The sequence below is a fragment of the Daldinia decipiens genome, assembly GCF_022478715.1.
Source record: "Daldinia decipiens strain CBS 113046 unplaced genomic scaffold F4813scaffold_4, whole genome shotgun sequence".
Lineage (NCBI taxonomy): Eukaryota > Fungi > Ascomycota > Sordariomycetes > Xylariales > Hypoxylaceae > Daldinia > Daldinia decipiens.
The window spans coordinates 576,622-598,624 of NW_026054547.1; the positions used below are offsets into that span (position 1 = coordinate 576,622).

Sequence of the window (22,003 nt, forward strand, 5' to 3'; positions counted from 1 at the left end):
CAAAGACCTACAAATAAAACAGCTAGTTATAAAGACATCGCGCCATTTATAACTTTCATCTCATACTCATATCAAAATCGTGAAATGTGAGAGCTCGACAGCGGATCACCACCGCTCACCGTTTTTAGCAACTCCGACGGAGCTGTGCCTCTCGGCAAAACCAGGGTCTTCTTCCGTATTGGCCGCTATTCGACCTCACGTCTTTGATACACGGAATTGGTACCTAGGCAATGCAAGATATTTCCCAGCACCGCTCGTATCCAGCGTCTCGGTCTAAGGATCCTCTTCAGATGACATTGGAGAGGACAGACTAGATCTCCTCGTTCGCAAAATGCCGTCCTCAGACGACGCGGCTCTCGAGGGCGATCGCCTCCTCGGCCCCGAGTCTGAGTCTGAGTCTGAGTGCCACTCAACAAGCCTCTTCTTCCGGATCGCCGCATCGATGTTCTCCTTCACAGTCCTGGGGATGATGGTATCGACACTCGGCGTCATGGTCCCCCAGTTCGAAAACTACTACCACCTAACCGACCTCGGCGTCTCCTTCGTATTCCTCGTGTGGCCCGTCGGGTACGTGGCCGCCGCGTATCTCAACGGCGCCATCCACCTCCGCTGCGGCCAGCGCGGGATCGCTGCCATCGGCCCCCTGTTCCACATTACCTTCACCGCAGCCGCCGTCGCCGCCGCGCTCCATCCGTCGTTCCCAGTTTTGCTCGTCGCGCTGGCGACCGGGTCGCTCGGGACCGGGATCCTTGACGGCTCGTTTTGCGCCTGGGCCGGCGGCATGGAGAACGCGAATATCGTCCAGGGGCTCCTGCACGGGTCGTTCTCCGCAGGTGCGGCCGTTGGCCCGTTTCTTGCCGGCACGGTGCTCTCGGTCGGGCATCTGCCGTGGTACACGTGGTACTACGTTCTCGTAAGTCGTCTTTTCTAAGAATACATCGCCCTTCTATGCCTCGACCACCAACAAACCCTTTAGCTAGGCGCCTCCATCCTTGAGGCCGTAATACTCCTCCTCGCCTTCCGGTTCGAGGACTCGGAGAAGTGCCGCAACGACCATCAACAGGATCGTCTACTCGAGACGCAAGCAGAAACTCGTCCCGACACCAAGACCGCCATCTTCAAGCACAGCGTTACATGGATCTGCGCCGTCTACTTTCTAGCCTACGTCGGCACCGAGAACGCCATCTCCGGCTGGATTGTAGTTTTCATGCAGCGAGTTAACCACGCATCCGACTACTTAGCCAGCCTCTCGTCGTCCGGCTTTTGGATCGGTCAGGCAGCCGGCCGTCTCGTGCTCGGAGTTGTAACCGACAGGATCGGCGTGAGGACCGCAACGACCGTCTACCTGATCGCCGCTCTTGCATTTGAGCTCCTCTTCGCCGCTGTACACGTCCCCGCGGTCTCGACTGTTACGATAGCGTTGCTTGGATTCTGCCTGGGCCCATTATTCCCAGCCGGCATCTTCATGATGACTCGTCTACTACCACGGGAGTTGCATGTGGAAGCTATCTCATTCGTAGTGTTGCTTGGTCAAATTGGAGGCGCGTTACTACCTTTCGCTCTCGGAGCTCTAGCCAACACCCTCGGGATCCGAGTCTTCCAAGTAGTGGTTTTCGCCCAATTGGTCGCCACGCTTCTGATTTGGTTCGCATTTCCAAGATTACCATAAAACACACTGCGCAGGGAGCGAATAGAATAAATGATGAGTTAATAATATCATCAATTGCTAAACTAGCTATGTTCTGAAATAGAGTGATATCGGTTCACCTATCCTCCTCCATTACCTACTTTATTTAATTCGTCTATGGATGTAAAGGATTACCGACTTAGCATCAAAATGCGCCCGCAATATATCCCCTCGTGGAAGAATGTATCTTTAAGCAAGCTAAAGTTTTCGAGCTGGCTGCAACATTACTTCTACCTCTCCTAGCAAAATTCTTTGTCTCAGAATCACCAAGTGCGACCCTATGTCAATATTTACTATAGCGAAGTGCCAGGTCTAAACACAGAGATAACCGGAGCCAGGAGCCGATCATTGTTCTCGGCCCAAGGTTGTCTCCTCCCTAGCTGCACGTATTGCATCCTTGACTCGCGCCGTCTGCTGTTGCCACTCAGCATATGCTTGGTCGCGACGCTTAGACAAACATTTAGCTCGGAAGCCTTGAGTTTCCTTAGATAATGCCTCATATAGCGTTGCGACTTCTAGGCATTTCTGTTCTACGGCAGTCGAAGCATTGCGCCATTCTTCTGTCTGACGTTTGACCAGCTTCTCTGAAATTTTAGTGCCGTTGCGTTTATACTCGTGTACGATGGCAAAAACACTTTCCTCTCGCGTCCTTAGATGCTCAAGAAGAGACTATGGCCCCATTAGCGAACACTGTCATACAACTTCATGTGAAGAGACCACTTACTGTAGAGATGAAGTGGAGAGTATCTACTACCCCGCTGGAGGCAGCCTCGACTGCGTTCTGCCATTTCGCCTCGTATCTAGGTTTTGATGTTAGGTTTCTCTGTTGCTTACCATATCCTCTTGGGCCTTTTCCATTATGGACCCCAACAAAGCCAGCAGACTCAGGGGACAGCTGTTTTGAGTCCATCCGCGACTTTGTAGCAACTTTTGGTTGGAACCATGACAGCTGTTGCTTTACGGGTTCATAGCTAGTCCTCTCGTTAACTACTTCTCGATTAGCCTCTTGGTGAAAATCTGCTTGTTCGTAACCCTGAGCGATTCTAGAAGCAAAGTCCACTGACTTTGGATGAAGTTGTGGGGCCTGAGGCATAAGATCATTTGTGTTTTTAGCTAAAGGTCTTTCACTGGGGCTCGAAGGGAATATTATTCGAGACTTCGGATTGGATACATGTTGATGATTCTCCATGTCCTTTAGGGTAGTAAGCCTCATCGAACTATCCGCTAGAGGTTGTAAGCGATCAGCTGACGAGAGACCACTTGCTTGATGTAGTTGCGACTCAAAGTTGAGAGGCGTCTGCTGAGGCCAAGATGTCTTATGGTTGAACCATGCTTGATGCTCGTCCAAGAACCGGAAATGTTCCTTGTATTTGGCGGGCTGCTGGGGTTCCTGGGGTGGGTTGCGTCCGAAGACTACTTCGTTCCCTACAATTATACTCGAAGGTTTCAAAGAATTATCCGACTTGCTAATATCTGAGCGCTTCGTAGCCTCTGCTAGGTTAACACTGTATTTTTTGTAACCCTCTGCCTCCATGTGAAGAGAATTTTGGCCATTAGCTGGAACAGAAGTCTTACGTGCCTGTTCGACATGAATGTTGAGGCCTCCTAAGCCCTCTTGCACGTCTCTTGTATAAGTCTCTCCCTGGCCAGAACCCGCGCTTTGAGCCGGTAGCAGCGATTTGACTCTCTGTACTGGGCTTAATTCTTGGTTTACTTTGCTCTTAGGTTCCTCCGAATTCTCATTGTGATCAGGAATTTTCTGCTTCGTGGATGCTTTAAGATTGGCCGAGTAATTATCTGATAGTTCTTGCTTCGGCGAGTCACTCCGTATACTGAGATGATGATTCTGACTATCATGAAGTTTGTCCAAATATCCAGGTTCCTGATGAATTGCCAGAGATCTGGGTGCTATTTGTTCTACTTCGTCTTTGGTGACGCTCGCAACAGATGCCGAAGTAGCTAATTCCTTCCTAAGAGCCCTCTGTGTACTGGCGGCTTGAGGTTCTGCCGGTGCATGACTTCGTGGAGGAGCCATATCCGTATCCTCGCTTGGCTCCGAATACCGTTTCGCAGTTGTAGCTTCGGTCGGAGGCTTTTCTAGAATCCTTTCGGGAACAGACTTTCGTTTGTCAGTTTTATTGCTTTCCTTTTTCACTCGAGTTAAAGCAATATTCTTGTCGGGTTTAGGATTCGGATTAGAGCCGGATATATCTGGTTTCTGATTCTGAGGCTTCTCAGACTCAGATGGTATAGGCTCTTCTACGTGCAGGGCTTCCTCATGTCTCGTTCCATGGAACTGTGTGTTGTTATTTATACTCTTGTTGGGTTTCTGTCCGTAAGTTCGTGTAGGACTATTCTTTGAATTTCTCAACTTCGGTTCTGATTGTATTGGACTTCGCTTCTTCTTCGAATTGGGACCTACAGCTACTTCGGGCACCTTGGATGAATGTTTGCTACTAACTGGAGCTTTTGGTGGTGGTTTATGCTCTTTTGCAGGGGACTCCGGCGGATACCAGACGTAATCATCACCATCATCACCATCGTCACTATCTTCGATTCTAATTGGCGAGGCAGGGTAAAGCTGCTTCCGGTTGTTCGAGCTCTGTTTAACCCCCGACCCTGTATCAGACATTGGTTGGGGCTTGGTGCCTTTGTTAGTGTCTTGCGCGACTTGTGCTGATGGGCCGTCATTTGACCCTCCATAAAACGACTTCTTAGGCAGTCTAGCGGTAGACGATTTTAGCTTCGCCCGTTGCCCACCGGGGGGTGGTTGAGGTTTCTGAACGGCCTTATCTAAGTTTTCAAGACCGTCATCCTTATTTCCCTTTTGAAAATGCCGTGATGTGCGACTCTGAGTTGCTATAGGCTTGGCTTTAGGGTTAGCCGCTGGGTTTTGTACACTGGTAGTATTCGCAACCTGCTTGGTACGTCTTGACGCTGTCTTAGAAGTGCTCTCGACTTTGCGCGGCCGGCCTTTTATGGCACTTGCTTGCTTAGCTTCTTTGGCAACCGAAGCATTTTGGCCGTCGCTCTTAGCTGTTGTCTGTGATCTTGAGGCCTTACTAGAGGCCTTTTTATCAGATGCCTTTTTCTTTCCACGTCGGGTACTTGCTCCTACGATATAAGTGCTGTCTGATCCATCTCCTTCGCTTTCAGACATCTCAAAATCGCTGGCGCTCTCATCCGAAATACTGATGTTGCCATTTTCTCTACCTGCTATGTGCCCAGAACTCATCGCGGGGGTTTGTATGGCTTCTGTTTCGGTTATACGGCGTGACATTATATGATCGTCAAAATCCGATGGTAAAGATGGGTGAGATGGAGAATCTGGAAGTAGCATGTCTTCAGGGCTGGGCATATAATCATCACGGGGGATAGGCTCTGTTTCTGCTTGTGCGGCGTTGGAAAAGAGACTATCAGGTATTTCCTGCGCCGAACCACCGCAAGACTGCTGTGTATGTTCGTCTTGCATAGCTGGCGACGAAGAACGTTCATCGGGATTGGAACTTGTAGAAATGATAGGGTCATTTGGGAGCTCCGAAGGCGGGTTACTCTGCGTCATCTCCCAGTTGTCGTGAGAGTTGTGCCGCCACTGACAAGACATATTTCTCTCCTCTACTACGGGTACGGTTAGTATATATAATACTATATATTTATAATCATTTGGAACCCTTCGTATATGAGCCAACATAATTGAATTGGTATGGCTTATGAAGAAATATTACCTTGAGATGAATATAACTTACAATACTGTCCATAGTTCAGGCCTCTGATCTGGTATCAAGCTATTCCCTTATAGATACGTGGGATAGATACCTGTCTGGAACGGAGGTCCTTCTCAAAGCCTTCGTTGACCGTCTATTGAGTCAATGAGATGGTCTGTATGGCGGAGTGGATTTGACGAGTACGCAGACTAGAGGCAATCGTAGAGGAAGAACCATAGATGATTGCGATATAATTGAAATCTTTGAACGTGGGTTGAACTGGTATAGTCAAGGCCAAAGGTACTCGAGATGATCAAGTCTTACGCACTGGTGAGCTAACCAGGGAGACCTGGAAATAAACTTGTAAGGAAAGTGATGGATTTCTGGACTTCAAGTTTGCGTAATCTGATCCAGGCAAAGAAGGCACAGCTTAATGTTAAAACAATGGCAGGTATGAAGTGTCTTCATGCCTTCCACTTTTACGACCGTATATATGTACCTAGGTAGCTGACTAACCCACGGATATGTATAAATACATGAAGTTGATAGCAACTGGCTAATACATACATGTACCTACACATGTGTAAGTGGCAATGATTTTGTGAAAGACTGGTACATATAGATGTCTACCTATGTATATGTAGATATATATACATATTTAATAACGCCGACTTATGTATAAGGTAAATGGTAAATGTAAGTAATGAATTATACGCTACGTTAAAGGCATCCAGGTTAATAAGATATAAGTAATAGTCAAGACTACCTAGTCTCATATAACCATTAGCAAATGCTATCATTGAGTGAGCGCAGGAAGCCCCTTGTTAAGAGAAATTCTAGGTTATAAATTAAGTAAATACCTAATTTACCTCCTGCTTCAATAACATCTACGCTTAATTGGATAGTGTTTGACCTCTGAAACCGTGTAAAGAATAAGATAGATAGCTCTGAAAGTTGTGGGATATCACGTAATAGTTTCATTAATGCATGGGAAGCCGGCAGTGTGCCGGTCGGTCTCTAAGGCCGCAGCTGACTTAATTCAAGTCATGCTAGAAGAGCGATGTTACTCGCCAGAATTCAGTAGATACATCTCCATGAATCGTTTTGTCCCGGGGATCCGCCTGAATCAATGCAACCAGCCAACGCCATGTAGTTTCTTCCAATATCGTCCAATTCCCTAACATTTATCGGACGATGCCGTCGAAGCGCTGCTTGAACCATTTTACGGTCTCGTCGCGGTTGATGCGGTGGCCGGAACCGATTCTTGCCTTGGCCCGGCGGCGGCGGGTGACGCGCTCACCAGGGCGGGTCATGCAGCAGTAGAAGTCCATGCCGTAGATACCGATGGCCGGGTCGTACTTGATACCGAGATCGATGTGCTCGCTGATACCGAACCCAAAGTTACCGGTCTCGCTGAAGTTACGCTTGCGGAGCTCGTACTCCTTGACCTTAAGGCCACGCTCAAGGATCTCCTCGGCCTTGGGGCCACGGACGGTAACGTGGACGGCAATCTTTTCGTTACGTCGGATACCGAAAGTTCGAACGGTGTAGCGAGCCTTGCCTATTGCGCGAGGGTTAGGAATAGTCGAATTTGCAGCCTGAAACCGGTATACAACTTACTGTAGACAGGAGTCTGACCACTCAGCTGTTCCAAGACCTTCGCGGCACGAGTCAATCTGTCACCAGATTCACCAACGGAGATGTTGAGGACGAGCTTTTGGATGCGGAGCTCCCGCATGGGGTTCTGGGTCTTTTCCGACTATTAACAGTAATTATCAGCAGCTGCGCATATTCACGAGCAATTCGTTATTAAACATACCATGGTGACTGGTTGGTGGTTAGTAACTATCGCGAAAAGGTTGGAAGATGTTGTTGTCTCTTGGCTCGAAATTTGGCGATGGTGAAGATGCGAAAAAGAAGCGCCCACAAAATTTCGCAGTGGTAAAAGGGTTTCCTTGCCCTACCTACCTACTGTACTTAAAATTGGAGCTGCTGAGGCTGGTGTGAAGTGTGGCTCAAGAAAAGTCTTAGGTTAGGTACATTGGTGGGGTCCGAGCTTCTCAAATCAACCTTACTAATTCGGTACTAGCGTCAACATACATAGTTCCGCTTTTCAATGGAGCTTAGTACTTCAGCCTTGAGAATGCCGCCTCGTCAATTTTCGTCCATTGAGCTCCGCCTATCTACCATATTAAAGCTTCAGACTCTAAACCTCCACCCACCGAACGCGATAGAGAATCAATAGAGACCAATTTAAAGTCATTTGGACTCGGAGAATATAAATAGAGACAACCTTCTTAACTCCCTTGAGAGGCTCCTTTGGAGCTAATCATCGCAAAGATGTCGAACAAACAGGGCAAAATGGTACGTCGTCTATCTTCACCGATTCATAGCTTCATCGTTGACATTACAGGCTGACCAAACGGATGCTTTCTAGGCCGGTTACGTACGTACCCCTTTGTCGCGTTATTATACGTGGTGCCTTGAGCTATACGCGTTCTATACTTGCTAACTCTTCTAGATCAACTACCGCATGAGGGTCACGTTGATGGACGGCCGCCAGATGACAGGACAGATGCTTGCTTTCGACAAGGTAATTAATGTTCATTCATTGGTTTAATAATCCTGGCTAATTGTCCCATAGCATATGAACCTCGTCCTTGCCGATACTGAAGAGTTCCGACGCGTAAAGAGGAAGCAAAATAAGCCTACTGCCCCTGGCGCATCTAGTTCAGCCGCATCCCAGACGATCGAAACAGAGGAGAAGCGTACTCTGGGTTTGACGATTCTACGTGGTGCTCACATCGTGTCTTTGTCAGTCGAATCTGCGCCTCCGGCCGATCCTAGCACGCGACTTGGGAAAAGTACTCCGGGTGGTTTACCTACCGGCTTAACTTCCGGTCCAGGTGTCTCGCGTCCTGCTGGCCGTGGTGCGGCCCCGTCCTCTCTTGCTGTAAGTTGCCGTGTTTCAGAAGCGCCGATGTTTTAGTATTAACATTTATTAGGGACCAGCTGCTGGTGTTGGTGGCAGTGCCCCCCCTCCTTTCCCCCAGTTTGGTGGAGCCCCTGGATTTGGACCTGGACGAGGTGGCCGTGAGTATTCTTAATTCCTAAATATCCAAGAAGATTACGTGCTAATGTTTACCAGCTCCCGCACCTGGGTTTCCCCCTGGTGGATTCCCGCCGCCAGGCTTCCCTCAGAACACTCAATTCCCACCTCCTGGCTTTAATCCTGCTGGTGGCCCTCCCCCGGGATTCAATCCTCCTCCGCGAAGATAATTTCAGAGCGAACGTTTGGTTCTAAGGTGAAGAAATCCTACCGAGTAACGAATGCAGATACCATTGGCGTTTGGGGTGGTGGCCAAAAACTACGTAATGGATAGCACCAAAAATGGCGGGGATTATATTCTGTGCTCTACATTAGTTCAGAAGATCTCGCTCATAGCTCCGTATTGGGCCTTGAGAATTCAAGGCCAATTCATTAGTTGCCGACTTGGAGGTTGAGGTTGACAAATATGTCATGAAGAGCATTTATTTATATCTTGCGTAGTAATAAACTGCATATTACGTACATGTATGTCGTTTATATGTCATCCGTATTAGATAATACGTCTACCCTTAGAGTGAATACCTATGTAAGTTCAACGTTCTATTCAGGGCCTATTAGGTACCTAGGTAGGTAGGTATGTAGGATTGATACATTATGGAAGGTAGTGTTTGCTAGAATAAGCGGGACCGGCTGATAACAGCTGGGCAATGGTTGGGTCTAAGTTGACAAGTACAAACAGTATGTGGTTAGTACGTTATGGTACATCTAAGGCCATTGTCTATTATCCAACAAATTTAGGCCCGCCAAACTGCCCCATTGGAAATTTTCCATGCGTTCCGAATCGGACTACCGACCATCTTCCCTCGCCGGCGTGCAATTTCAACGACATCACCTACCGCACAAATATTCCCTCCTCGTCCTCAATTGATATCTCGGTGGCAGCTTCAAGATGGCCGCCTTCGTCAAAGCAGTTAACGCTAAGATTCGGTCGAATCCGACTCTGAACTACTTGTGTTCGACGCGTATGTGAACCCCAACTACCCTTCCGGTGTGCGGACTTTACGCCGTCATGTCCGAGGCCATCCACGATAAGATTAAATCGGTCTTCCCTTTTCAGATCGGCTGTCTTCGAGTAGCGCATGATGCTAGATATAGCAGATAGCTCATGTGTTGCTTGGAAGCCCCGCGTTCTATACTTCTACCATCATTCTTGATTGCTGGCGCAACTTGCGATCATTCATGACACGATGCGCTACCGTCAAATTAGTAGGAACCAGCTGCTGATATAGTTCGTAATTAGATTTCTGGGGACCGGCGTCGAACTTCGGTATTCCCGTTGCCGCTGTGATGGATGCGCAGAAATCACCTGAGCTGTACGTTACCCATATACCTACTGCATTGTGTCGTGATGGAGCTCATCGAGCATGTTTCGCAAGTTGGTGAAACAACACCTCTTGCCTCCGTCTGTATTCCATAGGCAAACCCTTGTGCTAAATCACCTCTTAACTACAGAATTTCCGGCCAAATGACATTCGCTCTCTGCATCTACTCAGCAACCTTTATGCGATACGCCCTCGCCGTGACGCCTAAGAATTATCTCCTCTTCCTGTGCCATTTTATCAATGAGGGTTCGCAAATAACGCAAGGTTACCGATATCTCCAATGGCATCATTGGGGCGGCAGAGAGAAGGCTGGTGTCCTGGGTGCCGTAGAAGGAGCTAAGGAAAAGGCTGCCGCAGCCGGTGATAAGATCAAGGAAGTCGCCTCGAAATAAACTATTCCGCATATCTGGGGTGTTCATGGCGTCAACTGTCTCTTATGGAACCTGTCACCAGTGATATTATGCGTTCGGCTAGAGAAACCGGATGTTTGCTTTTAGAGTGAACTCGACTCTTCGGCAGAAGAGTTAGGGGAGGAGGAAATTGGTCTAGATAGGGCCGGACCTTCATTGAGGAGGAATTACAATAACTGTATTTCTATTGCATCGAAAAGGTTTTGAGGTCATTCTGGCGATAGCTCATTAGAATTCAGATTCTGTTCACTCCAGTTATATCAGCACATGGGTAGATCATTAAAGAAGGATAATAGTACGTTATCTAACCATTCCCTAGCTTAAACATGTTTCTAAACATCTGATCACGGTCGTTTTCGATGCATAATAGTCTATTATTATTATTCGATATTCCTGGGCATTGACTTATTCGTCTCGTAGTTGGGCCGAGCAAGCGCCTAGTGGAGATCGGTAAAACAAAGACATAACAAGCCAAGAGATTGAAGCCGTTGATATAATCGTCATTAAAATCCACGGTATGTATTTTTATCTCACTCGAAACGTGTTTACCTACCTAAGAAGCGAGCCCCAATAAAGCTAACGGTGAAAGGCCCGTTTGGTGCTTAAAGCTCATTTCCATATTTGGAAAGTATAGCAATGATACAGCTCTAGCCCCTGAGGGTAGTATTGCCAGTGCTGCAAGTTAAGGCAATAGGACTCATAAGCGGACAAGTAGTATCCACGAATTAAGAACTTCGAATTGGCCATGTCTGTTAGGCCGTACCAATCCTATCAACGTAACGGACACCCCCACGCTTAAAACAGGGAGTGCTTAGTCCATGATAGTTGGTCACATGTACGCTCTGACGACGCGTTTCGTAAATTCTAAGTTGAACTAAGTTAGAGGGTCCCATGTACTGTACATACCTCCTATATTTGGCCATCTTCCGTAGGTAGCTATCAAAGTTTCGCAGATAGTTTAGCCCTCATCACACTCATGTCAAGACGGTGTGCTTAACTCCGCAGTAGGGGTGTTCATCTGACACCAGCTAGAACGAAGCAATATTGATGGGTACCGGATACACTTGCCTGTTGCGAGGGGCCTATTAAGAAACGAAGAAAGAAGCCGGAGGATCACAATGATAGGGATTCTGCAATCCGTTCAAAGAGGTGTGGGGGGGTGTTGGATGAAACGTCAACCCAACCACAGCTCGCAGTTATCTTATATTGTCTACTATGGATTATTACGTAGCCAAGTAAGTGCCAATGTCTTGATCGGAGATAGCACTTGCTGGACCCTTTATTCAGCCTCATACAAAAATCAAACAAACATGTGACGGCAAATATGAGATTAGAAACTAAACAAGTGGTATAATTAGCAAAAAAAAAAAAAAAAAGAAAAAGAAAAAGAAAAAAAATCACGCATCGTAGCCAAAAACAGCTCCCTAGTTGTTTCGTGCCGAAGGAAAACAGTTGAGTGTTTAGAGCCAAGTACGCGGACAAGAAATATGATATAACAGAAGGCGGGTATGTGCATGAGATCCATAGCTTGGCAAGGAAAGGTACCAGAAAAGCCTTGTATTTACGTGATCGACGGCCAAGTTGTGACTCTAGTCGTCTCGCCAAGCGACTGGCGAGTAATTAATAGCGCAATCTAGATAAGCTGTCAGATGGAAGCAATACTAGGACCAAAGCCGTACAGAGTTGGCGCGCACTACAACAGACTATAATAGACACTAGACAAGCTTACACGTTCGCGTAACCCTACCTACAAGGTAGGTACCATGCGAATAAGATATTTTCTACTGCATCTCGTATTGCGGGTATGAGCCATGGCGGTAGGTGTTAGCAATATATGATTATATATTACATGTTTAATTTCAGTCAAAGCGAAACGGGCCGAGGCACAAATCATGAGGAGATGGAAGTAAAGACTTACACAGAATCTAATTATCTTCACCGCTGTCCTATAAAGAGTATCAGACTTGGATGCTCGAGCTTGGCATGTCGGTAGCAATAAAATGCGGATGCATGCAGAGCAACTGTGATATTCCTAACAGAGCTATAGTCTCAACCTATACTTATAGGAGTATACACACGATGATGTAATCGTGGGAAGCTTGAATAGGAGTTTACTCAAATAGGTAAGTTATACTTATGCGAGAAAAAAGTACCAACTACCAATCACGCAACAGTACTTCACATTTATACATTTATATAACTATTGTGTATGCTTGAGGGTACTTAGTATATCAAGTGCGCCCTCCATAATACGATAATAGATATACGAAAGAATAAAGGGAACAAAAAAAAGCCCCCTCAACAACCTAGGAAGATATCCGAGCCAACATTGCAAGCCTCCGCAGACATTCCAAACTATCGGATACTTCTAACCTATAAACTAGTAAAAGAATAAGCTAATTTATCCGGCTTTGATGATTGGTTGAATTTGGAGATACACAACATGAACCTAGGTACCTAACGTTCCAGCTCAGAAGTTTTCCATCGAGATACCTCCTACCCTCTTACATAGATATGTACTTCCATGACGGGGTGACTTTTCTCTGCAGACGAGACCAGGAAGGAGCCGTGGAATGTAGCTTGTTCTACGACAAGGATGCATGTATGTATTGCAGCATTTACAGCAGTTGCAGCAGTTAATACCTCAGAGCTCGTGCTCGAGGTGCATTTTCTGCAAACTACCTACTATGGTACCTCCCACCTCGACCCCGCCAAACCCCGCCATGCATCTTCCTCCCCTGTCATCTTCTCCCCCTACTTTGGGTCGGATACTCTTGTTTATTGTCAGTTTGGAAGTGAATAGTAATACTCGGATTTACAACCCGAACGCGGTTCTAGATTGGACATTGGACGCTGGACGTTGGACGCTGGACGTTGCAAATCTCTCAACGAACGGCGTCATCGTCTTTCTACTATCCTGACCTAGATGCTGCACGGTATAGAAGCCAAGTTTGAAGCTCAGGTCGAGGCCCTGTAACCCTGTAGTTGCCCCATCCGGTCAATTCGGACTGGTTTCGGCGAGCCGTATTGGCTGTTTCATCAAACGCAGCTGTTTCCTACAACTGTAGCAACTCAGGGCCAAGAGAGCAAAGCAACGATAGCCTCAATGGATGCTTGTCTAGTGACACCCTGTAGGCTTGTCCCGGTACTTGGCAAGGTGTGAGACAAGCTGATCGTCTCTCAAGGGAAGGGGGACGAGAAGGAGGATAATCCCCTCAATTGTCCGCCTCAGCAACCCATCCCGCTTGCCCGTCCGCGGCCTATGCAAAGCAACTGGCCTCTTAGCCTCCACTACCCGTGCTTTTCTATCATATTTGTACTAGACTATATCGAGGGGTAGTGTGCGCAATAAGAAGCTTGGACTAACGCTACTTAACCTTCTGCAATCATGTCTTGGCTCGCAATGTAAGAGGGAGAAAAAAACCTTAAGAAGCCTTGAATCTCCTCTTCGAGTCATTACCTTTCACATTTTCTGCTCTCTCCATTTTTTCATTATCTGCGTGACACACCTAGTCGAGACAAAGAAGAACTTCCTTATTTATCTCTTTCGGTGTGCGTTACCTACCTCTGCATCTATTATAACTTGAGTCCGGTACTTCATATCACATCTTACGATCCTAAGGCCAGCCTAGAGATTCCCTACCTCATACGTCAGCGTAGACGAAGGGGAGAGCTCAAGCCCCAGTTGGGATACCCCACCAAACTAATCTCGACGTCGAGCTCAACAAACATCATTCCCCTCCTACGTCACACGGCAAGCTTATAACAACCCTTGACTACATCAGCTTGACTGCACCGGCTAGAGATAAACTTCATCTTTTAACATCTTCGGCTATCCAATATGGATTTTCAAGATATTCAGGATTTAGAGGCTGCTCGCAAAGCCGCTATCAGTGCTGAAAACGAAGATGTCTTTGAGGAGGATGCCGCGCCGCCGAAAGGAGGCAAGACGGCGCATCATATTCGCGCAAATAGCTCTATTATGCATCTGAAGAAGCTGCTGGGTTAGTCATACTAAATATCCCGCATTTCTTACTATCCGTACTTCGTCAGCTATGCTAACAGGTCTATCATGTTACAGTGGCTAACAGAGGAGAAATTCGTAAGTAGCACTACACATGTGAACAAGATATCTGGATTCTTTTGCTAACATGTAGTAGCTATTCGTGTATGACATCCCCATATAACTTCACCATTATATTATATCTTAGGGTCCCGATAACTAATTGTGGCTTTTTATTTAATTATAATAGATCTTTAGAACAGTATGTAACCCCGCTATGTTTTCAATGGAGCTTCCCAAGGACTAACATGGTAGCTAGGCTCACGAATTGTCGCTGCACACCATCGCAGTTTTCAGGTGCGTAGCGCGTCTAATATTGGCCTCTTTAATGCACTTGATGCTAATTCTAGTAGTTATGAGGACCGACTCAGTATGCATCGGCAAAGTATGCAGATATCCAGCTATAATGATAGAGAGGAATATTAGAGTGCTAACTTATCTAACTTACAGAGGCCGACGAAGCCTACGTCATCGGAAAGCGAGGACAATATACCCCGGTCGGTGCTTACCTCGCTGGCGACGAAATTATTAAGATTGCCCTAGAACACGGCGCCCAGATGATTCATCCTGGTAAATATTGTTTATTCCTTTGCATTTGAGTTTAATTCTTCTTTCTAACCCACCACAGGATATGGTTTCCTATCTGAAAATGCCGAATTTGCCCGAAACGTCGAGAAAGCTGGTCTTATCGTAAGTAACTGTCTAGGTTAGGTTAATCCTAACCACGTTGGAACTTTGACTAATATGCCACCCTGTATAGTTTGTCGGTCCCTCTCCTGATGTTATTGACTCACTTGGTGACAAAGTATCTGCCCGAAGGCTAGCTATTGCCGCGAACGTTCCCGTCGTGCCGGGAACCGAGGGTGCGGTAGCTGCATTCGAGGAGGTGAAGAAGTTCACTGACGAATATGGATTCCCTATCATTATCAAGGCCGCCTACGGTGGTGGTGGCCGAGGTATGAGAGTTGTGCGCGAACAATCAAGTCTCAAAGAATCCTTTGAGCGAGCTACATCCGAGGCAAAGACGGCTTTCGGAAATGGCACGGTGTTCGTTGAGCGCTTCTTGGACAAGCCTAAGCACATCGAGGTCCAACTACTAGGAGACAACCATGGCAACATTGTGCACCTGTACGAGCGAGACTGCTCGGTCCAGCGGAGACATCAAAAGGTGGTTGAAATCGCACCGGCCAAAGATCTTCCCGCGGAGACCCGAGATGCCATTCTGGCCGACGCAGTTAAACTGGCCAAATCCGTGAATTACCGAAATGCGGGTACCGCAGAGTTCTTAGTCGACCAACAGAACCGCTACTACTTCATTGAAATCAACCCACGTATTCAGGTCGAACATACCATTACCGAGGAAATCACCGGTATTGACATTGTTGCTGCTCAAATCCAAATTGCCGCGGGTGCTTCACTCCAGCAGCTCGGCTTAACTCAAGACCGAATTTCGACACGAGGCTTCGCGATTCAGTGTCGAATCACTACCGAAGACCCGTCAAAACAATTCCAGCCAGACACTGGAAAGATTGAGGTATACAGATCTGCTGGTGGCAATGGAGTGCGTCTCGACGGTGGCAATGGTTTCGCTGGTGCGGTTATTACCCCGTACTATGACTCCATGTTGGTCAAGTGCACATGCCACGGTTCAACCTACGAGATTGTGCGCCGAAAGATTCTCCGAGCTCTCATCGAGTTCCGTATCCGTGGTGTGAAGACGAACATTCCTTTCCTTGCCTCATTACTGACACATCCCACCTTCATCGATGGTAACTGCTGGACCACGTTTATCGATGATACTCCTCAGCTGTTCGACCTCATCGGCAGCCAGAACCGTGCCCAGAAACTGCTAGCTTACCTTGGCGATATCGCAGTCAATGGAAGCAGTATCAAGGGCCAGATCGGTGAGCCCAAGTTCAAGGGTGATATCATCCTTCCAGAACTCCTCGATGCCAACGGCTCCAAGCTCGATACCTCACAGCCCTCCACCAAGGGTTGGAGAAAGATTATCCTCGAACAAGGTCCTAAGGCGTTCGCCAAGGCTGTTCGACAGTACAAGGGTTGTCTGTTGATGGACACGACTTGGCGTGATGCCCACCAGTCTTTACTGGCCACTCGCGTACGAACGATCGACCTTCTAGGAATCGCAAAGGAGACTAGCCATGCTCTTGACAACCTATACAGCTTGGAATGCTGGGGAGGCGCTACTTTCGATGTCGCTATGCGTTTCCTCTACGAGGACCCGTGGGACCGCCTTCGCAAGATGCGAAAGGCCATTCCAAATATCCCCTTCCAGATGCTTCTTCGAGGAGCAAACGGCGTCGCTTATGCTTCACTTCCCGATAATGCTATCGAACATTTTGTTGAACAAGCGAAGAAGAACGGTGTCGATATCTTCCGTGTATTTGACGCCTTGAATGATATTAACCAGCTCGAAGTTGGAATCAAAGCCGTACAGAAAGCCGGTGGTGTAGCTGAAGGTACCGTTTGCTACAGCGGAGATATGCTGAACCCCAAGAAGAAGTACAACCTTGAGTACTATCTCGACTTGGTCGACAAGCTAGTGGCACTAGATATCGATGTCCTTGGAATCAAGGATATGGCTGGTGTGTTGAAACCTCGTGCTGCGACCCTTCTCATCGGGTCTATCCGGAAGAAGTACCCCGACCTACCAATCCACGTCCATACCCACGATTCTGCCGGTACTGGTGTTGCTTCTATGGTCGCTTGTGCTCAAGCTGGCGCCGATGCTGTCGATGCCGCTACAGACAGTCTCTCGGGAATGACGTCCCAACCGAGCATCAATGCCATTATTGCGTCGCTCGAGGGTTCTGAACACGATCCTGGTCTAAACCCTGCACACGTTCGTGCTCTCGACACCTACTGGTCTCAACTGCGCCTTCTGTATTCGCCTTTCGAGGCTCACCTCATCGGACCCGACCCTGAGGTTTATGAGCATGAGATTCCTGGTGGTCAACTGACCAACATGATGTTCCAGGCCGCCCAGCTTGGTCTTGGCTCTCAATGGACCGAAACTAAGAAGGCATACGAACACGCGAACGACCTCCTCGGAGACATCGTCAAGGTTACACCAACCTCCAAGGTTGTCGGTGATTTGGCTCAATTCATGGTCTCGAACAAACTCTCATCTCAGGACGTTGTTGACCGAGCCGGCGAGCTCGATTTCCCCGGATCGGTCCTCGAATTCCTCGAGGGCATGATGGGACAGCCTTACGGCGGGTTCCCTGAGCCCCTGCGCTCAAAGGCTCTTAGAAATCGCCGAAAGTTTGACAAGCGACCTGGTCTTTACCTCGACCCCGTCGACTTCAAGAAGACACGCTCCGAGCTTACGCAGAAATGGGGCCAGATTACTGAGACTGATGTGGCCTCTTACCTCATGTACCCCAAGGTGTACGACGACTACAAGAAGTTTGTGCAGAAGTTTGGTGACCTCTCTGTCCTGCCGACCAAGTACTTCCTCTCTGCACCGCAAATTGGCGAAGAGTTCCATGTCGAGCTAGAGAAGGGCAAAGTCCTGATCCTAAAGCTACTAGCTGTTGGTCCATTGTCCGAGAACACAGGTCAACGAGAGGTGTTTTACGAGATGAACGGTGAAGTTCGTCAAGTCACAGTTGACGACAAGAAGGCCAGCGTTGAGAATATCAGCCGACCCAAGGCCAATCCTGGCGATTCCAGCCAGGTTGGTGCTCCGATGGCTGGTGTCTTAGTTGAATTGAGAGTCCACGAGGGTACCGAGGTCAAGAAGGGCGATCCCTTAGCTGTTCTCAGCGCCATGAAGATGGTAAGGCTACTATTATTCAGACACTGTATGCAAAGTTTTGTTACTAATACTCGTAATAGGAAATGGTTATATCAGCTCCGCACAACGGCAAAGTATCAGACCTTCAAGTAAGAGAAGGCGATTCGGTCGACGGATCAGACTTGGTGTGCAAGATTGTGAAGCCTTGAACACAATCTATATATGAAAAGGTAAACTACGGGAAATGTATAGCGGAGTAACGGTATTGGGTGCTTGCGAGGCTTTCGGCTGGTGTGTTCCAGGGACGGAGACAGAGTACTCGGGGTCGACGTGGACTTCTCATATGTCCTTTCACCTAAGTTTACTTCACGCAAAAGGTAAAACACCTGCTTTTATCACTGCAAATATACGTTCAATTTATCATTTATCAAGTATCTCATTTATCTGGATGTGCCTCTTTGCTGTGAAGTTTGAACATGTTGATTGTCATGTTGATTGTCTTAGTCGGACGCGTTGAAGTCTATATGGTCCAGCTGGACGACGGGTAACAACGCCATGTGCAACTTACTCGAGCCGTAAGGCACGAAGCGGGCATAAAACGGCTTCCCCACGGGTGTCACATCGAAGGTACCCGGATCCGCAGCCGTGTCCATGACAATGGGCCAATCGATCTCCACAGCAGCAACGCGCAGCTCGACAGGCGGGGCGCCCAAATCCCAAATTGGATTCTTGAGCTCGTCGTTGCTAACCTCGAGGACGTCATCGGTGTGCTCCTCAAACGCGTCCCCGCTCCTCCGCACAACGCGGATCTGCGTCGGGTCGATGGCAACGTTCCACTTGCTGCCGCTCTTGGGCGTAAGCACGTAGTCGTGGGTGTGGCCGTCCGGATCCGTCGTCGAGGGCGGCAGGACGTTGCCGCTGCGGTATTCGACGGGCGGCACGGCGACGGCGTCGTGCTCGATGGCGAGGGCGTAGAGCAGGGCGCCGTAGTATACGGCTGCGGTGTCGTTGGCGCGAGGCACGACGCGGGGCGTCGTGGCTAGGCGCAGGGTTGCGGTGCTGCTGCCGGCCGGGACGGCGATGTGCTGGAGGCTGCGGCCGTCGTCGTCGTCGTCGTCGGAGGGGGAGAGGGATGTGCTGCTTGTGTTGGATACGCCGGTGCTGGGGTTGGTGGAGTTGATGGTGATGGTGCTGCGGCTGGGGAGGGCCCAGGTGGGGATGCGGACGGAGAAGTCGAAGGGCTGGGAGGCGGAGATGGTGTACGTGAGGGTGTGGCCGAAGGGGTAGGTCGTGTTGACGGAGACGAAGACGGGGTTGTCGGAGGCGAGGGTTGCGGCGGCGGTGCCGGGGACGAGGAATACGTGGGCTAGGCCGCCGTCGGGGGTCGTGGCGAAGGAGTTGGCGAGGAATTTGGGGTAGGCTTGCGGGTGGTTGACCGTGCAGCTGGAGTTGGGTTGGTTAGTTGCCTGGTTAGATGGGGATTGGCTTAGGGGTGGAGGGAGGTTTGCTGACTTACCATGGCTATGGGGTTTTTAGTTACGGACGAGAGAATAGTTATAGCGAGGGGTAGAAAGAAGAGAGGAGGAGGAGGAGGAGGAGAGTGATAAAGGGAAAGGGGGGAGGGCTTACATAGTTTGGTTCGAGGCCGAAGACGTTGGCGTACGAGTTCACGTCCCACCAGAGCTCGTCGGTGGTTAGGTTTCGGGACCACGGCTATGAGGGAGGATTAGTGAGATGGATATCCTCCTCTTTTTGATTTATAGATAGATAGATTCAAGAGAAATAGAAAAAAGCAGCGTATATGTACGCACCTGGTTCTCCTGCTGGACATACTGATGGGACCACCAGTCGGGCGAGACGGACACGGGAAACGCGTTAAAGGCAGTCTGCTCGGCCCAGTCGGCGATGTCGCTGTCGCCCAGGTACTGGTAGATGTACGCCGAGGAGAACATGACCTCGGCCGCGATGCACAGCTCGGCTCCGCGGCTGGGGTTCAGATCGGAGATGTACTCGTCGGCGATGATGGTGCCTGCGAGCGAACGATGGTACTCTGCCAGCAAGTCGACGGCTTTCCGGGTCTGCTCCTTGAGGGCTTTGTCTCCGCTGTTGAGATACAGGGATAGGGGGTATCGCAGTCCTTCAGATGAGTTGAGTTAGACCGAGAGCAGATGATGAGACACACACACACACACGGGTTGTGCTGGTTATCTCTTGATCGGCATCTTACCTTGTGCCATGTTTACCCCGTGGATGAAGACCCAGCTCAGATCGTAGGGAGTTGTATCGTATAGAACAGGCGGATATGCTTCGTCTGTCCAGAATGTCCTCCAGTCTGCTCCCCACTGGGTTATATTATTCCACGTCAGCGAATTTTCTCTTTCCTTCTTTTTGTTACGTGCTGTACTCGTATTCAAGAATCAGGATGGATGGGTGACTACGGGAGATCACTCACTAGTACTCCTCCCTCGACCATGAGCTCCATGGTCTCCCAGATAATCTCAGAGTTGTTCCGCGGGTATCGCTCTAGAAGCCACTGCAGCGGGATGTGCATCTCGTGCGTTCGACCTACACCAAACCCGGCAGTATCGTAAGTGTCATTACCATGCACGAGCAGGCCGGTGTAGTTATTCTGGAGCACTATATCATATCGAGTTAGCTCTCGAGGCGTACCTATTCTCCTTTGAAATAGACCTACTGCTATGGGCGAGGACAACATAGCGGTGCATGGCATCGACAATACGCTCCGTCTGAGTCGGATCAGCTTCCGCATATTGTATAAGTCCCAGCAGAAGCAAGCACCGCGCCCAGAGTCCCCTCGTAGCTTGCGTAGTCTCCCACCCGATCCACCCGTCTTCCTGTTGGTGGTCGAGGATATAATCCAGATAGTACTTCACCTGGCCAATAATCCTCTCGTCGCCTAATCCAAAAGCCAGCGGGACAAGGCCGTTGAACCAGTAGGGCGAGGCTTCACTACCGACAGATGAGAATTAGTATATATCTCTTGAGGATTTCCAAGTCCCCCGCTGTTTATATATAAGTCTCGCGTATAAAGAACTGACAACCTCAACCGCACCCAGAGCTGAATCGCACAAGAACCAAACAATACAAATGCAGCCTTACTCTAGACCAGAATACTCCGTAGACCCCCCTATATACTTCGAGTCGTGCACGAAGCGATAGAAATCAAACATGTTCCCCGACAGCCCCGCCGCCTCGAGCTCGAGCTGGTCTTTAAACCATCCCAGCGGCTTGACCGAGCCTAGATCCAGCGGCTTATACACCGGCTGCACAACTAACAAGAGCCAGTTAGCCCAGCCCGATAACTCCTAGACACGGTAACTAGGTAGCTTACGTGAAGTTCCATCTTTATACGACGACCTAGAAATCGCTGCTGCTTGAGCACAGCCGGTCAATGCCGCAAGGGCAGCACAAGATGGAAATAGTAGTACCATAATGAGTAAGACCAGGCTTTAGAAGCCAAGGGGAAGTATACTCGTCAAGGGCACCCTCGTATAGCTACGCGTGACATGCTTGTCTACCTATATATTTATATTCCTACGGTATAACTTCAGATCGGCCCCTTCCCCTCCAATCGCGGCCAGGCGCTCGGCCTAGAACGATGCGACAGATAAGACGAGGAGAACGGATGGGATGGGAAATATGCGAGCCTATCGGAATAACACATAGCTATCAATCGTCACCCTGCAAGGTTACAGCAAGAGGCCAAACAGGGTTCACTAACATGGTTAATATAGTAGCAAACTTGATAAGCCATTTGGTTTGCCGGGAACTATAGCGACACTTGGGGACAAACTTCCATCGCATAAAATTTCCGCCTATGATTATGGCCACAGGTTGCGGAATTACCACTCACGAATACTACTGTCACTACTTAACAATTCCCTACGCATTTCATCTTAGCAAAGAGGTCTCATTATGCTATCTTAC

General features: G+C 48.7%; 7 protein-coding genes across 7 annotated transcripts; 4 read left to right on the forward strand and 3 right to left on the reverse strand.

Moving 5' to 3' along the window:
• Positions 1-10: 10 nt before the first annotated feature.
• F4813DRAFT_223240 (MFS general substrate transporter) lies at positions 11-1,825 on the forward strand. The gene is made up of 2 exons (XM_049239831.1): positions 11-913; positions 977-1,825. The coding sequence occupies exons 1-2, from the start codon at positions 332-334 to the stop codon at positions 1,667-1,669; spliced, it is 1,275 nt and encodes a 424-aa protein (XP_049103246.1). The 5' UTR covers positions 11-331; the 3' UTR covers positions 1,670-1,825.
• A 25-nt stretch (positions 1,826-1,850) lies between these two features.
• Positions 1,851-5,572, reverse strand: F4813DRAFT_223236 (uncharacterized protein). The gene is made up of 3 exons (XM_049239830.1): positions 5,434-5,572; positions 2,412-5,305; positions 1,851-2,356 (listed from the first exon to the last, which is right to left on the reverse strand). The coding sequence occupies exons 2-3, from the start codon at positions 5,289-5,291 to the stop codon at positions 2,033-2,035; spliced, it is 3,204 nt and encodes a 1,067-aa protein (XP_049103247.1). The 5' UTR covers positions 5,292-5,305; positions 5,434-5,572; the 3' UTR covers positions 1,851-2,032.
• A 302-nt stretch (positions 5,573-5,874) lies between these two features.
• On the reverse strand, positions 5,875-7,323 carry F4813DRAFT_347018 (ribosomal protein L5 domain-containing protein). Its single transcript, XM_049241915.1, has 3 exons — positions 7,211-7,323; positions 7,012-7,150; positions 5,875-6,952 (listed from the first exon to the last, which is right to left on the reverse strand). The coding sequence occupies exons 1-3, from the start codon at positions 7,211-7,213 to the stop codon at positions 6,576-6,578; spliced, it is 519 nt and encodes a 172-aa protein (XP_049103248.1). The 5' UTR covers positions 7,214-7,323; the 3' UTR covers positions 5,875-6,575.
• A 210-nt stretch (positions 7,324-7,533) lies between these two features.
• F4813DRAFT_347020 (Sm-like ribonucleoprotein) lies at positions 7,534-8,964 on the forward strand. Its single transcript, XM_049241916.1, has 6 exons — positions 7,534-7,755; positions 7,829-7,837; positions 7,913-7,984; positions 8,036-8,344; positions 8,397-8,484; positions 8,540-8,964. Exons 1-6 carry the CDS (start codon positions 7,732-7,734, stop codon positions 8,668-8,670), a joined length of 633 nt encoding a protein of 210 aa, XP_049103249.1. The 5' UTR covers positions 7,534-7,731; the 3' UTR covers positions 8,671-8,964.
• A 425-nt stretch (positions 8,965-9,389) lies between these two features.
• Positions 9,390-10,214, forward strand: F4813DRAFT_385819 (UPF0041-domain-containing protein; the record flags this gene model as incomplete). The annotated part of the gene is made up of 3 exons (XM_049246309.1): positions 9,390-9,462; positions 9,741-9,813; positions 9,953-10,214. 3 exons carry the CDS (start codon positions 9,390-9,392, stop codon positions 10,212-10,214), a joined length of 408 nt encoding a protein of 135 aa, XP_049103250.1.
• Positions 10,215-13,613: 3,399 nt separating this feature from the next.
• F4813DRAFT_223421 (pyruvate carboxylase) lies at positions 13,614-18,511 on the forward strand. The gene is made up of 10 exons (XM_049239832.1): positions 13,614-14,236; positions 14,314-14,334; positions 14,393-14,400; positions 14,486-14,497; positions 14,555-14,592; positions 14,649-14,680; positions 14,746-14,865; positions 14,924-14,985; positions 15,056-18,097; positions 18,157-18,511. The coding sequence occupies exons 1-10, from the start codon at positions 14,074-14,076 to the stop codon at positions 18,262-18,264; spliced, it is 3,606 nt and encodes a 1,201-aa protein (XP_049103251.1). The 5' UTR covers positions 13,614-14,073; the 3' UTR covers positions 18,265-18,511.
• Positions 18,488-21,682, reverse strand: F4813DRAFT_347036 (uncharacterized protein). Its single transcript, XM_049241917.1, has 9 exons — positions 21,408-21,682; positions 21,176-21,347; positions 20,751-21,025; positions 20,508-20,692; positions 20,283-20,397; positions 19,867-20,192; positions 19,685-19,768; positions 19,578-19,582; positions 18,488-19,498 (listed from the first exon to the last, which is right to left on the reverse strand). Exons 1-9 carry the CDS (start codon positions 21,505-21,507, stop codon positions 18,556-18,558), a joined length of 2,205 nt encoding a protein of 734 aa, XP_049103252.1. The 5' UTR covers positions 21,508-21,682; the 3' UTR covers positions 18,488-18,555.
• Positions 21,683-22,003: the final 321 nt, after the last annotated feature.